The sequence below is a fragment of the Leptonotus elevatus genome, chromosome 17 (assembly GCF_054856555.1).
Source record: "Leptonotus elevatus isolate MCC_2025b chromosome 17, RoL_Lele_1.0, whole genome shotgun sequence".
Lineage (NCBI taxonomy): Eukaryota > Metazoa > Chordata > Actinopteri > Syngnathiformes > Syngnathidae > Leptonotus > Leptonotus elevatus.
In genome coordinates this window covers 9,778,303-9,791,077 of record NC_141255.1, presented here as the reverse complement: position 1 = coordinate 9,791,077, position 12,775 = coordinate 9,778,303, and the positions used below count along the sequence as shown (strand labels likewise).

Genomic DNA, 12,775 nt, shown 5'->3' with positions numbered 1-12,775 from the left:
ACTGCGTGCCTGCAAATGTGCTGATTCATGCTGCCCCTTGCGCACATTTTTGTCATTTTTTGGACGCCACCTCAGCGAGAAGCTCGCTTACCGCCACTGTCACAAAGAAGGTTACAAAAGGAGGGGGTCGGTCCTGACCTGTCAAGGTGCAAGTTACACTCACGTGTGACTGATTAGTGGGCTCTGAGCTCATGTTTGGACCGGCTCATGGGGCATTCCCAAGCTGGAAAATATAGACAAAAGTGATCCTTTGAAGGGTACTATCAAAGGGACAAGCTGTTATAACCCTAAAGCTATAAAAAAAAAAAATAATTACCTTTATTTATCCAGGTAAAGCAATTAAGAGATTCTCATTTGCAGTTCTGACCTGATAGCAGCCAACAGAGTCAAAACAAAGCAAAATGAAAGCAAACTATCTACAGGTGATATTCGACTCATTGGGCAGCAGATTGTTCCAGTTGTTTGAGACAGAACATTGAAAGACGATTGACCAAAAGTAGAGCGAACTTTCGCAACCAGGTGGTTCATAAAACTGAAGGAATGGAGTGTGCGGGTGGTGGTATGCGTGGTGAGCAGGAAGCCACGATAGGGTGGGCTCTCGCCAGTGACTACCTAGGGCTAATTATTGGACATCAAGGTAAAAGTCTGCAGCTTTTCTTGGGACAAAAAGATAAAAGTATGCACCCAAGCTGTGTAAAGGCGATTGAGGAGAGCGCTGGCTGGATGACGGCCTTCATGTCCGTTGTTCACGGATTAAACTAAATCAAGGGGCGGACCACCATGAAACACTCTCAGCACCTGCAGTGCCGTCCGTTTCGGTTCTACAATTCTGGCCGCGCAGTGTGCGGGCCATCTAGAAGAGATAACATGCTGGAGTGGCGATGAGTGAGAGGTGACTTCACACACGCCGCTGATTAGGATGACACGCGTGATCATATTCTGGGCTTTCCTGGGGGTATGGCGCGTAGAAAAGGTCAGATGCTGCTGCCTCAAAGGAATGGTGATGCACTTTTTTTTCGAGACATTCAGCAACATGAGCACTAAATTTCTGTTGTGATTTTGTATTTATATTAGGGCCAATTATCAAACTTTATTGTAATTGATTGGACCAACAGAGCTGTACAATAAGTAAAAATTTATTTTATCTCTCATTTGCTACACAGGGATAAATCAAAATGTCTCAATCTCAATGAATACTTTAAAGGCAAGCTATACGATCAAAACAAGTTAGTTGTTAAATTAAAATCAGGCTTTCCAGAACTAATAGACTTTTATTGCATTTTACTATATCTTACTGTATTTTACACGATTGTTGTTGTTGTTTGTTTTGCCTCACACTGCTCTTATATTTATGCTGCACTATATGTGCGTCTATATACACAGTACAAATATTTGTTTCTGTTTTATGGCATTGTATTTTATATTGTTTAGTATGAGGCTGTCCTCTTTTCGTGAAGCGCTTTGTGACTTCTGTCTGTGAAAAGCACTTTATAAATAAAGCTAACGTTTTGCATGAAGTTTACATATAAATACACGACATGATAATGATAATCTCATAGCTATATAGTACAATAATCAGCTGTTTACCATTGAACATTTTTATAACAGCAGCACATACCCATCTACTGTACTTGTGTTCAAAGTAATTCGTCAGGACTAGACCTTCACAACTGTGCTCTTCCGAACCTTACCTTGACCCAAACAGCGAACAGAAGCAGTCCAGTCGCACCCCAGCCGCCCCACGTCATCTCTCCCCAAATTCCGCTTGTTTGGGCACTGAATGGACACAAGTGATCGCGTCTCTTTTTCCCTCCGCTTGGTGCCTGTGCTGGTGGGTGTGCGAGTGGGTGCGTGCGTGTGACAGTGCGGAGGGGGCGTGGGAGATGGGGGTGGAGGAAGGGAGGGGTGTTGACTCAGCTCAGCTCCCGCACCGAAACGACGCGCGCAGTAAGTGACGTCTGACGTAACATTTTGAGATATGTTGCTCCCGGTGCGAACACGTTGCCGCTATATTTATGTTTGCATACCAGGCACGAGTCAAGAAAAAAAGAAAGGGGGGGGGGGGTGTTGTATTAAAGAAAAACACGCTCCTGAGTTCTGGACTACAGCGTTTGTGCACTTGACGCTTACGTGCGTCCATTGAAGCACGAGAGTATTTGCGCATGTACAATTTTTAAATCAAAGCTGAGTTGCTGTAAGCACATGCATCATAATAATAATAACAAAAATACACTAGAAGAGAACAATATTTAAAAGGCAAACTCAATCGGCCTGATGTGGCCATTTTCCTTCAAAAATCCAAGATATATATTTGTTTCTTTTAATGAGGAGAATGGCATGAAACGCCCTCCAACGTGCAGTTGGTCAAATGTCAGCTTGACCCTCATGTAAGCTTTGAGATGAGATGATTGCTTTGTATTTGTTGCATTCAAAACAGTGAGTGGGTCCGAGAACTCATGAAAGCGAAGTGTTGGAATATCAAGACTGTTGTTTTGTTTTTTTTGGAAACCTCATCGCTCCAAAAGAGACTGCGAGCAAGCTCACAATAGTGCAGGTATGCGAGGTATGACCCACCTGAATTGCTGGCTGACACGCAGGCTCAAATTCGGGTTAATCTCCATTAACACGCCAAGCGCAGGAATGCAAATGTTTATGACCCCCCCTCTGGAAAGGGAGACAAACCCCCGAGAGACTGAGTTTCATCCTGGAAATATTTCTTTAAAGACCGGTTTGTTCATGGCAAATTCATAAGGCGTTCTTGAACTTTGACCCCCACTGCGCCAGCGAATGTCATGAATAGTTGACATTGAGAGCGGCGAGCGCATAGCTCGGCCACATCCTCATGTTACAAGTGGGATCACTGGTTCAAAATTAACTTTCCTGGGTTTCTGCTTTATTTTTAGCCACCGGAAATGCTTAATAGCCGATGACTTTTCTCTCAGGGCAATCATATGCTGTGGTTTGTTTTCATATGACTTTAGGCTCCACGTGCGCACGAGGGTTGCAGTATGTACGCTCGCTGCATGCGGAGATTTCCTCGCTAAATATTCCCCTCAGGTCAGCCCTTCCCTCACCTCCATAAGAGTAACCTGGTTGTCTCCCCTTTAGGCAAAGCCCAAACAGAGCTGTTTGATCGGCCCGGTTTGGCTCAGGAGTCAAAGTGCTGCTTGTCACATGTGTTCAAAGAGCGGGCCAGGAATTTGCCAGCTACATGCCCTTCATGGGACAGCGGCTAGTTTGTTTTTGCACTCAAACGTCTGCTCTAGCATGTTGGAAATGCAACCGCAGGGCCGATTGAGACACGATTAGAAGTACTCAGTGAGACTTTTTGTGTACTTTACCAGAGACAGCGGAATTAATTGGGTCAAAATGAAAACCTAAATAGACCATGAAACATTACGAAGCAAAAATGTATCGTTATCTCACAATACAGTATCCAAGCATTAAGTATTGGTGATGTGTTGTTATCTCTTGCATAAAAGCATCAAAATAATCCTAAATAGGGATGGGCAGTATCAGGACGATACCCGCGGCCTTATTGTCATGGCGGCCGTTGTGAACGTTACAATCAGAAACTAGAAATTAGAAGAATAGAAAATGGCCACTAATTACATGCAATTTTAAGGACAAGATGACCTTTTTTTAAAATGTCAAAGGTACTAATGGTATAGCGGTATAGGTGACTACTCCAGAAAAAAATGGATAAAAACATCCCTAATCCTAAATAAGTGTGTCTGACCTGTAGGTGGAGCTATACCTGCTGGCTCTGGTCAGTCACTGCCCCCACCTGGCCCCGATGCAAGTGCACTGTAACAGGCAGAAGAGAGAAAATAAATGATTGGAGTAGCGTTTTTATGTTTATCATCACAAACTGATCAAAATGCAGCATTCATTTTTTTTAATTTTTCACTTCAGTGCATCCCCATTCAAAAGGAGTTCAAGAGCTAAGAGAGAGGCACAAAGGGTCATGTGGTGCTCTTTTGCATAGTGTGAATGACACCAAACAAGACACTGGGGTCAGGTAGAACGCTGGCAAGAGAAAGTAAGCAAGACACATTGTTCTTGGCTCCCGTCTGTCCCCAGCCGGGGGGCTTTCAACCAACACTCCCAAAACAAAGACATTGCCTGTGTTGCTGCCTGGCTTGCCAACCCAAAATTGTTATTCTAATTCCTTCTAAGTGCCTATTTAAGCAGCTGTTTTCTGTAAACATTTGGCTGCGGATCGTTCTCAATTAGATTTCTTAATCCGCAAACCCGAGACTGGTTACGAGTGGAGTTATTCCGTCGCCTCCCTCTCGTGACTTGGCCGGCCAGCCTTTGCTTTTGAGATCAGCATGCAGCGCAACACAGAGACTTTCTACACCTTGTTGACAAAAATCATTAAGAAAAAACATAATTCCCAGAGTGGTCGCGGGGTCACATCATCATACTGCACTGCTGATTGAACCTCTCAGTGGGTATATGTCAACTTAACCATTCCAAGAAGAGAAGCACTGTGAATGACAGATTTTAATTTCTAATGTATTTTTTTTCTTCTTGTTAATTTTCAAACTGTGCATAAGCCTAGAGGGATCCTTAAATGTCCTTTCAAATAAAACACTGCCTCAGTCATTGAGCCAAATATTTTTTGAGGTGGCACTTTCAACCCCCTCTGACAGTGGCCGATGCTTTCCCAGGAGAAGAGCACACAGGTATTCATTACCCAGCTCCTATAACTACCACACATGGCACAGTGGAAACCAAAGAGCAGAGCCACAATGGGCTTATTTTAGTATCCTGCTTGACCCCACTGACATTGCCCCTCTTACTGCTATTAATATTTATTTATTTATTTATAATGTTAACTTATTCTAATTGCGCCTATCCTTCATGACTTGTGCTTGCGCTTGTGATCCCAGCAACGCATTTCAAAATTGTTTTACTTTAGCGCCATCTGGTGTTAAAACATAAACGTGGACAGGACACGTTACTTTCTCCAAAGCATTTAGAAAGGCCAAACATACCAACAGTTTGAAAAACGAATCAATCATACAAAATTTTACTGAATGAAAATATATTTATTTTTTGGGCAGCATTATCTCCAGTAATTTTAAACATAAAAACGACAGCGCTGTTTACATACTTTATTAAACTCGGCGTCACTTTCTTGACTTTAGTACCATCTTGTGGCACAACTTTGTAAATGCAAGGAAAAGCCATTGATTTCGATCCACAATGACACCATTTATTTTACTTTTTAAAGAGAGGACGACCAAATTGACCACATTACATTGTGTTTTAATAGAATTTAAATAATCCAGTCTTTTTAAACCGTATGCAAACGTATGCTCGGACGTCAAAACGCAAGAAAAAACGTCCCCACCAGCCACCATGTGCTGCCTTCACAGACACACGTAAAATAAATGTATTCATCCTTTACAACATTAACCCCCCCCCCCCCCCGGTTATTTACAGTGGTGACAGTATTTTTTAGAGTACTGTCATATTTTAATTCTATAACTATGCCATGTATGACAAAAGAAAGGAACATAAGTATTGATTCTCGGAAATACTGCGTTCCAAACGTCACACTGTATAACACTTCCGGGTTGTTTGCTTCACGCTTTGGCTGCCCGCTTTGTACATAAAGACAGAATAACTTCAACTAAAGTCAATAATAAACATTCGAGCGACCACAGTCCGACCTGCATAAACATGTTTCCACCCGACTTTGCATGGGGAGCTGCGACTGCGGCGTATCAAATTGAAGGTAGATATGCAAACTCTCATTACATCCGATAAAAAATAAATAAATCTTTATTTAAAAAATAAAAAACTACTTACAAGAAAATAAAACAGACAGTCAATTTGACAATATAGTCATAATACATAAAACTAACTATTATTGATTTTCCCCAGTTTTTAAAACCAAATTCTATAACTTTAAAGACATTGAAATGGGAACACAATTACAAGGTGTTATAATTTTTTTGTTAATTAATTACATAAAGTTCTTTCATAAAGGCACAATAGGTTTTGCCTTAGTCAATTTATAGTTTGTTATAGTGACGTCACAGTAAAATCAGTAGAAAATAGGAACCGGAAGGATAAAGCCCAAAGCATTCATCAGGGGATTTCACAATTTTGGTTTGTTTTAGGGGGTTGGCAGGCGGACGGCAAGGGTCAGAGCATCTGGGACACATTTTGTCATGACGAGGGCCGAGTGTGCGGGGCACACACTGGTGACGTGACCTGCAACAGCTATGAATTATGGGAAAAAGACCTGCAGTGCATCCAGCAACTTGGACTGACCCATTACCGCCTGTCTTTCTCCTGGGCCCGCCTCCTTACTGATGGGACCACAGGACACGTGAACCAAAAAGGTACTAAAAAAGATCCGAGATATGATACATTCAATTCATATATTTTATATTTCGGCCAGAGTTTTTCTAGGCATATGGCAGTTCTGATATTCCGACGGCCAATTAACTGGCTGATTAATTTAAAACATATAATGAATTAATGCAAACACTGAGAACTGGACAACCATTGTCTCGAGAGATTGTTATTGGATTGAATGGAGTCAGAGCACCATGTAGTGGACGAACGGTGCGATGACATTGTTCAGCATGACTGATTTTGAACAACATTGACTGTTTCATGACAAAATAAGAATTAACAGCATTTAAATGGCAAAACTCCAGCTGATTCTGATTATTTTAATAATGGCTAAAATGTATCAGTCAGACCATAATTTTACTAGCCGCCATGTGGTCTTTCCGCAGGTGTCCACTACTACAACAAGCTGATTGATGATTTACTGTCATGCGACGTGTCCCCTATGGTCACGCTCTACCACTTCGACCTGCCTCAGGCCCTGCAGGAGCGCGGAGGCTGGAAATCGTCCGCCATCGCCGCCCTCTTTGACGGCTACGCTCGTTTTTGTTTCCAAACGTTCGGGGACCGCGTCAAACTCTGGCTCACCATCAACGAGCCGTACGTGTGCGCCAAGCTCGGCCACGAGGACGGCATCCACGCGCCGGGCCTGAAAGAAGCGGGAACCGCGGCCTACGTGGTGGGTCACAACATGTTGCGTGCCCATGTCATGGCTTGGCACAGCTACAACTCGCTCTACAGGCCAAAGCAGGTGCGTACGAAAAGTTGGTGGAGCGATTGATCGATATTCTTTTTGTCTAATGAGTAAGGACAAAGAAGCGAGTTCCTGTGGATGTCAAGGACATACAAAAAAAATGTTCAAAGGGCTTTCCGTAGGGTGGTGCGGTGTCCCTGGCCATCAACAGCGACTGGTTCGAACCGTTGCGTCCCGAGCACGCCGCCGATGTCGCCGCTTCGGACCGTTCCCTGGCGTTCACCTTGGGATGGTTCGCGTGGCCGCTCTACGTCACCGGGGATTATCCGGACGTGATGAGGACGGCCATCGATGCTCAGAGCAGGAAGCTGGGCTACGACGGCGGCCCGAGACTTCCCGTCTTCTCTGAGGACGAGCCGTCCCCGTTAGGCACAGCCGACTTCTTTGCCCTGAACTATTACACATCCCGGAAGGTCAAGCATGGATGCGTTGGCGAGCGGCGGATGAGCATGAAGCAGGACCGGGACACGGAGGAAGTCTTGGATCCTAATTGGAGCATTTGTGGCGCATCTTGGTTGGCTGTCGTGCCGTGTGGCTTGCGAAAGCTCCTCAACTACATCAAGGTAAGACTGGGCGATATGGCCCTGTAATAAAATTATATTATTGCTTTGGCGCCATCTGGTGGCATCTTGGTGCTTAGAACATATGTTCAATTATGCTTTATTTAGTCAGGTCATGGCATTATCTTGCCATCTTGTGGCAGCTATTGGCAATTACAATACTTTTTGGTGTGGGTTTTACCTGTGGCCTTTACTGTGCATGTCTGACTTTAAAAGTAACTGATTACTTGATTTTAAAAGTAACTAGGTTAGATTACATGGTACTTTATTACATTCAACAGATGCCAACAACCTGGCTTTACATAGTTGACAACTGGTTTTTGCCAATACTTAGTTAGAAGTACATTTTAATGATCTTTAAGAATAGTTCTTTTTAAATTAAAAAATAAAATAGACAACCTTTTTTGAGTAAATTTAGAAGTCACTTAAACCATGTTTGGGTTTCACCTTTCAGGACACATTTGGCAACCCATTGGTCTACATCACAGAAAATGGCTTCTGTCAGGCGGGGCCATTGGTGATGGAGGATGCTCAGCGTGGAAAGTTTTACAAGGAAACCATCCAGGAAGTGGAAAAAGGTACTATGAGCGATGTTTTTTGGGTAACCAGGCAGAACCTTATGTGTCTCTCTTCCGTGCAGCTATCGGAGAAGACGGCGTCAATGTCCGTGGATACTTTGCCTGGTCACTTTTGGACAACTTCGAGTGGGCCGACGGATTTGATCTTCGCTTTGGATTGTTCCACGTGGACTTTTCAGATGCTGAGAGGAGGCGAACAATATACCACTCCGGACTGGAGTACGCACGGATCATCTCGAAATACAAAGCTGCGCACTTCAAATGATGTCAATGACTTCCGTGCGTCCATTCGTTTCATCCACATTAGGTTTGTGAGTTAAATAGAACTGAACTGTACTTAGACAATGATTCTTTCCCTTACCACTAGAGGGGGCCCACATAGAACATTTTGAGAATCACTGCTTTCGTGGGAGCTGTATGGAGGGAAAACATCACTAAATCTTCAAACTGTTAAATGTTTCATTGGTTTACATATTTATTTATTTTTAATCAAAGAGAGCTCATCAAGGCTGCTTCTTAACGAAAATTATTAGGAATGGCTAACTCGAAGGAGTGCTGTTTTACAGTGACCTTTAATGGAACGCATCTTGTCAGTGTAGCAATAAGTAGCGCCATGCATCATAGGTGTACAACAGTTAATATTCATGCTCCCACTCGGGAGAAAATGTCATTTATATTCACTGCGGAGAGACTTTATTTGCATTCATAAGCATGTGGCACGGTGGCAACCATTTGGCTGCGCATTCTCCTTTCCTGCACACGTGTGAATAATAACACCCCCGTGGCCCCTCTCCATCTACGTCAAAGCCGGTGAGATTCTCCTTTGTCTTATGATGAACGGCACGCTATTGTGGAGCCATGAATAATCCAACTTCTTTGTGGGCTCCTGCGGGCTCCAAAGTTGAAGCGCACATTTGAATATCTGAGGCCCTGTTGGGAGTCTGAGGAGGAGGATTGTTCCTTTTCGTAAACACGCGTCCACTTGTCTTCACCATCATCACGCTTAACGATTGGCACTCGTAGGAAAGTATCAATTAGCGTTGAAATCATTCACTCCTGCAGCCAAACTTCAAATATCGCACTTCAATTCATTACTTGGAGCCAATTCATTGTGATTAGAGTCAAAGAGGAAAGCATTTCTAAATGTGCTTTCCAATTAAGCGCCAGATATATCACGCGCGCAGATAAGTTGCTTTTGACAATGAATTAGTACATTTAATTGTAACATTCAATCACACCCACTGCAGGCGGAGATTTACCCCAAGGAACATTCCGGCAAATTACTAAGACGGGGCCATTTGTATTGGACAAGCGTTAGAAAATATTCAGGATTTATTGAGTTATTCTAAATTAGATTAATAATTTAGCAGGCAATTGTGAACTCAAAATTCCCATTTTTCTCTCTCGCTCGCTCTCTCTCTCTCTCTCTCTCTCTCCAACGTGCCAACTTGTGGCAAATAATTACCTTTTTCTATTTACCGATTAGCCTCATTTGCATATTCCCATTAGGAATCCCTAATTAGATTGTTGGTTCCATTTCAAGACAAAGAAACGGCGGCCACGCCCTTCCCCAAATCTCAATCCAATTGCTCATTTGCTATTGAGTGGAGGAAAGAAAGAAAGAAAACTTTGACAATCCCATTGACCTACTTTGCAGAGAATTCACGCCAGCGCAAAAAGAACACGGAAATGTTTGCTCTCCTATTCCAAGTCTTCCGAGCCGTGTTTGGATGTCGCAAGCGTGACATCAGAGTTCTGAAAAACGCTTACAGACAGAGTGGGTGGGTTGGGGGGGGGGGGGGGTTCTGCGTGGAAGACAGGAAATGGAATTATGACAGAGCCACTGCCGAGTAGAAAGGCAACTCAAATAGTTTCCTTTTTCAACCTCTTTGGGATTGCCGATGACCCCGACTAACGAAATTCTTGACTGTGATGGCACCACTGAGGAAAGGCGGGGGGAGCGGGTTCGCAGACCTGCCTGAAAAATTGAAAGCCCCCTAGAATATTCAAGTTTGGTCGAGGGAGGTGCAGGAATTTGTATTCAAGGTGTGTGCACATCGCCCACCACCTGTGTGCGTTGGCAAATGAGCCGAGCGCGCAGTCTCGTGGGAACAATGACACAGGAAGCGCGAGTGAATCGGAGCCCGAAAAAGGGAAAAGAGACAATTTATAGGGCCTTCACAAGAATAGAATCTGCGGTTTTTGTAGTTATCGGGGCGGAATCCGAGCGACTAATGACTTGTGCATAACCTTGTGCTCCCAATATTCACATACAATGTTGGCAAAAAAAAAAAAAAAATCATCTGCTTCAAATCTCCTCAGCAAACGGGCTTGGGAACGACGTCTTCTCTTTTATGATCATGTCAAGAACACAGGTAGGAATGCGCCGAGCTCGCCATTCTTGTGTTTTGTCCAACATGCATTAAAGCCACCATATGTAATAGTTTGGTTTGGAAAACAACATTTGCACCACCATTGTCACCATCGATAGGAATCCTCCGAATAATCACAGTTGACTTCTTTCCAGCTATTTTCGCCCCAAGGATGTAGGAATGAGTCACCTGGACTGGCCATCTGGCAATCAGGGCAGGTGCCCGGTGGGCCGGCATCTTTTGGGGCAAATGCAGTGCTTTTTAACTATTACTTTTCCTCCATTTTACCCCAAAAGACTGGCCCACAATTAAGAGGGACTAGTCGATTAATCCATTTTGAATATAGACAGCAAACTGAACCAACACCAGTCAAAATATCAGTGGCAGAACAATGCGTTAGACAGGTACGGTCAGGAGTCGGGCCGGGCCGGTGGGCATAAGTCACTGCCCTGGTGGCAGTTAGGAAGGTTGAAGTGATGCACCTCCATTGAGAGACAAGCTTTATTGGGGAGGAGCTAACTTTTAAATTGGGCAGAGTAGACTGTAAGCGGAAGTTACGAAGGTATAGGGTTTAAACTAATAATATAGTCAGTTTTAAGCATTTTTCACGTGTATATAATAGTGGGGGGGTTAATATAATATTGGCGAGCCAGCCAGGATACAATTTTGTTACATAAGCATCTTTTAAAAGAAGAGCACCAAACAGAAAGTGAAAGGGATACACCAGAACTTACACACATACTTGTCTTTGTATCATCGTGGGAACATCTCAATGACATAATGCATTTCCTAGCACCTCCTCCTAACCCCCAACCATCAAAAAAGATTGCCTACCCCCATTCCTTACCCTAACCTCAACCATAACCCAATTCAAACCTAAACTCTAAAACCAAGTCTTGACCCTCAAAAAGAGGCCTGAACTTGTGACCACCAAAATGTCCATAAAATTTCAAGTTGGTCCCCACAATAGTAGTTAAACCAGAAAAAAACACGCGTGTATGGGCCCCACAACGTAGCAAAGACAAAGGCAGAAACGCACACACAAAACGATGGACTATTTTCCTATTAGACAGGCCATTTGTGACAAAACACCTGGATTAGGTGAGTTTTGAAGCAGGGATAACTGTCGCAGAATAAAAAGGGTAAATTTGTGAATGACGCAGGAAATGACTGGATTATTGTGGTCGGAGCCATGGTGTCCGTTGTCCAAGTTGGGGAATGCGCCGGCGCCGGCGCCGGCTCAAGGAGCCGAGAAGCATTGGCCTAATTAACTCTAAGTGTTGTACGACATGCTCCCCTTCTCACCCGTGTTGTCACTCAGGGTTTGAGTGGCGCTAATGAGAGAATTATCTTGCCTCGGACCCCGCTAATGCATTCAAATGAACACCGGGCCGACCCGACCTACGAGACGTCTTTTTAATCTGCAGCACTTAATAGAAATCAGAAGTGCTTTCTCACGCGCCCGCCCGCCCGCAGTGGGAGGGCCCTCTGCTCCCGACGCCGCCAACTGTTGATCCGGGGGAGAGCGCTAATTGTCTGGAACGAGTCAAGGGGACCTCCGCTGGTATTATACGAGTACTGCAGGTGTGGGCCGCTTAAGTGTTTGCTAAACATAAACTAGTTCGCATTTGCGGGGAGTCCCTTATCCCTTGTAGAGCTTTTCGCTGATGTTTACACTAATCGTCGGGCATAACATATTTACTAAATGAAACAGTGAATTCCTGCTATAGAACAGTTTTTGTTAGATGACCGAGAAATTGAATTTTACAGATTTTTAGTAAGAATGTAAGGGTATTGTAAAGATTGAGGTATCTCGGTTTCAAAATTCTCACAATAGTGCCGTGATCAAACGAGAACTGAGTAAAAACGACACGGGCGGTGTCGTTTTTATCTGGCGCTATTGAGTGGGCTGATCTGAGACGTGAAACACTGCCCTCTGCTGTTAACGTTGTGTAAGTGGGTTGTATCATTTCTACATTATTGTACTGTTTAAAAACACACATTTGCTCTCCACATAAACTGTAAACAGAAAATGGGGCCTCTTATCTCAAAGACACTTATACCAAGGTGTCCAATTAATTTCTTCCAAGTGCCTTTAAATTATTAAAAATGGCAAAATTAATCTTGCAAAAATTT

At 43.6% G+C, this 12,775-nt stretch overlaps 2 protein-coding genes across 4 annotated transcripts in view; one reads left to right on the top strand and one right to left on the bottom strand.

The window, feature by feature from the left end:
- The window catches only part of adamtsl3 (ADAMTS-like 3), a 44,993-nt gene extending 43,165 nt beyond the window's left edge, over positions 1-1,828 (bottom strand). For all 3 annotated transcript variants that reach the window (XM_086058214.1, XM_086058215.1, XM_086058216.1), the window contains exon 1: positions 1,692-1,828. In XM_086058214.1, coding sequence (XP_085914340.1) covers positions 1,692-1,748 — 57 coding nt within the window. In that variant the 5' untranslated portion in view covers positions 1,749-1,828. The remainder of the gene's footprint in view (positions 1-1,691) is intronic.
- Positions 1,829-5,589: 3,761 nt separating this feature from the next.
- Positions 5,590-9,981, top strand: gba3 (glucosidase, beta, acid 3). The gene is made up of 6 exons (XM_086059738.1): positions 5,590-5,749; positions 6,138-6,362; positions 6,765-7,126; positions 7,252-7,692; positions 8,144-8,267; positions 8,330-9,981. Exons 1-6 carry the CDS (start codon positions 5,695-5,697, stop codon positions 8,530-8,532), a joined length of 1,410 nt encoding a protein of 469 aa, XP_085915864.1. The 5' UTR covers positions 5,590-5,694; the 3' UTR covers positions 8,533-9,981.
- Positions 9,982-12,775: the final 2,794 nt, after the last annotated feature.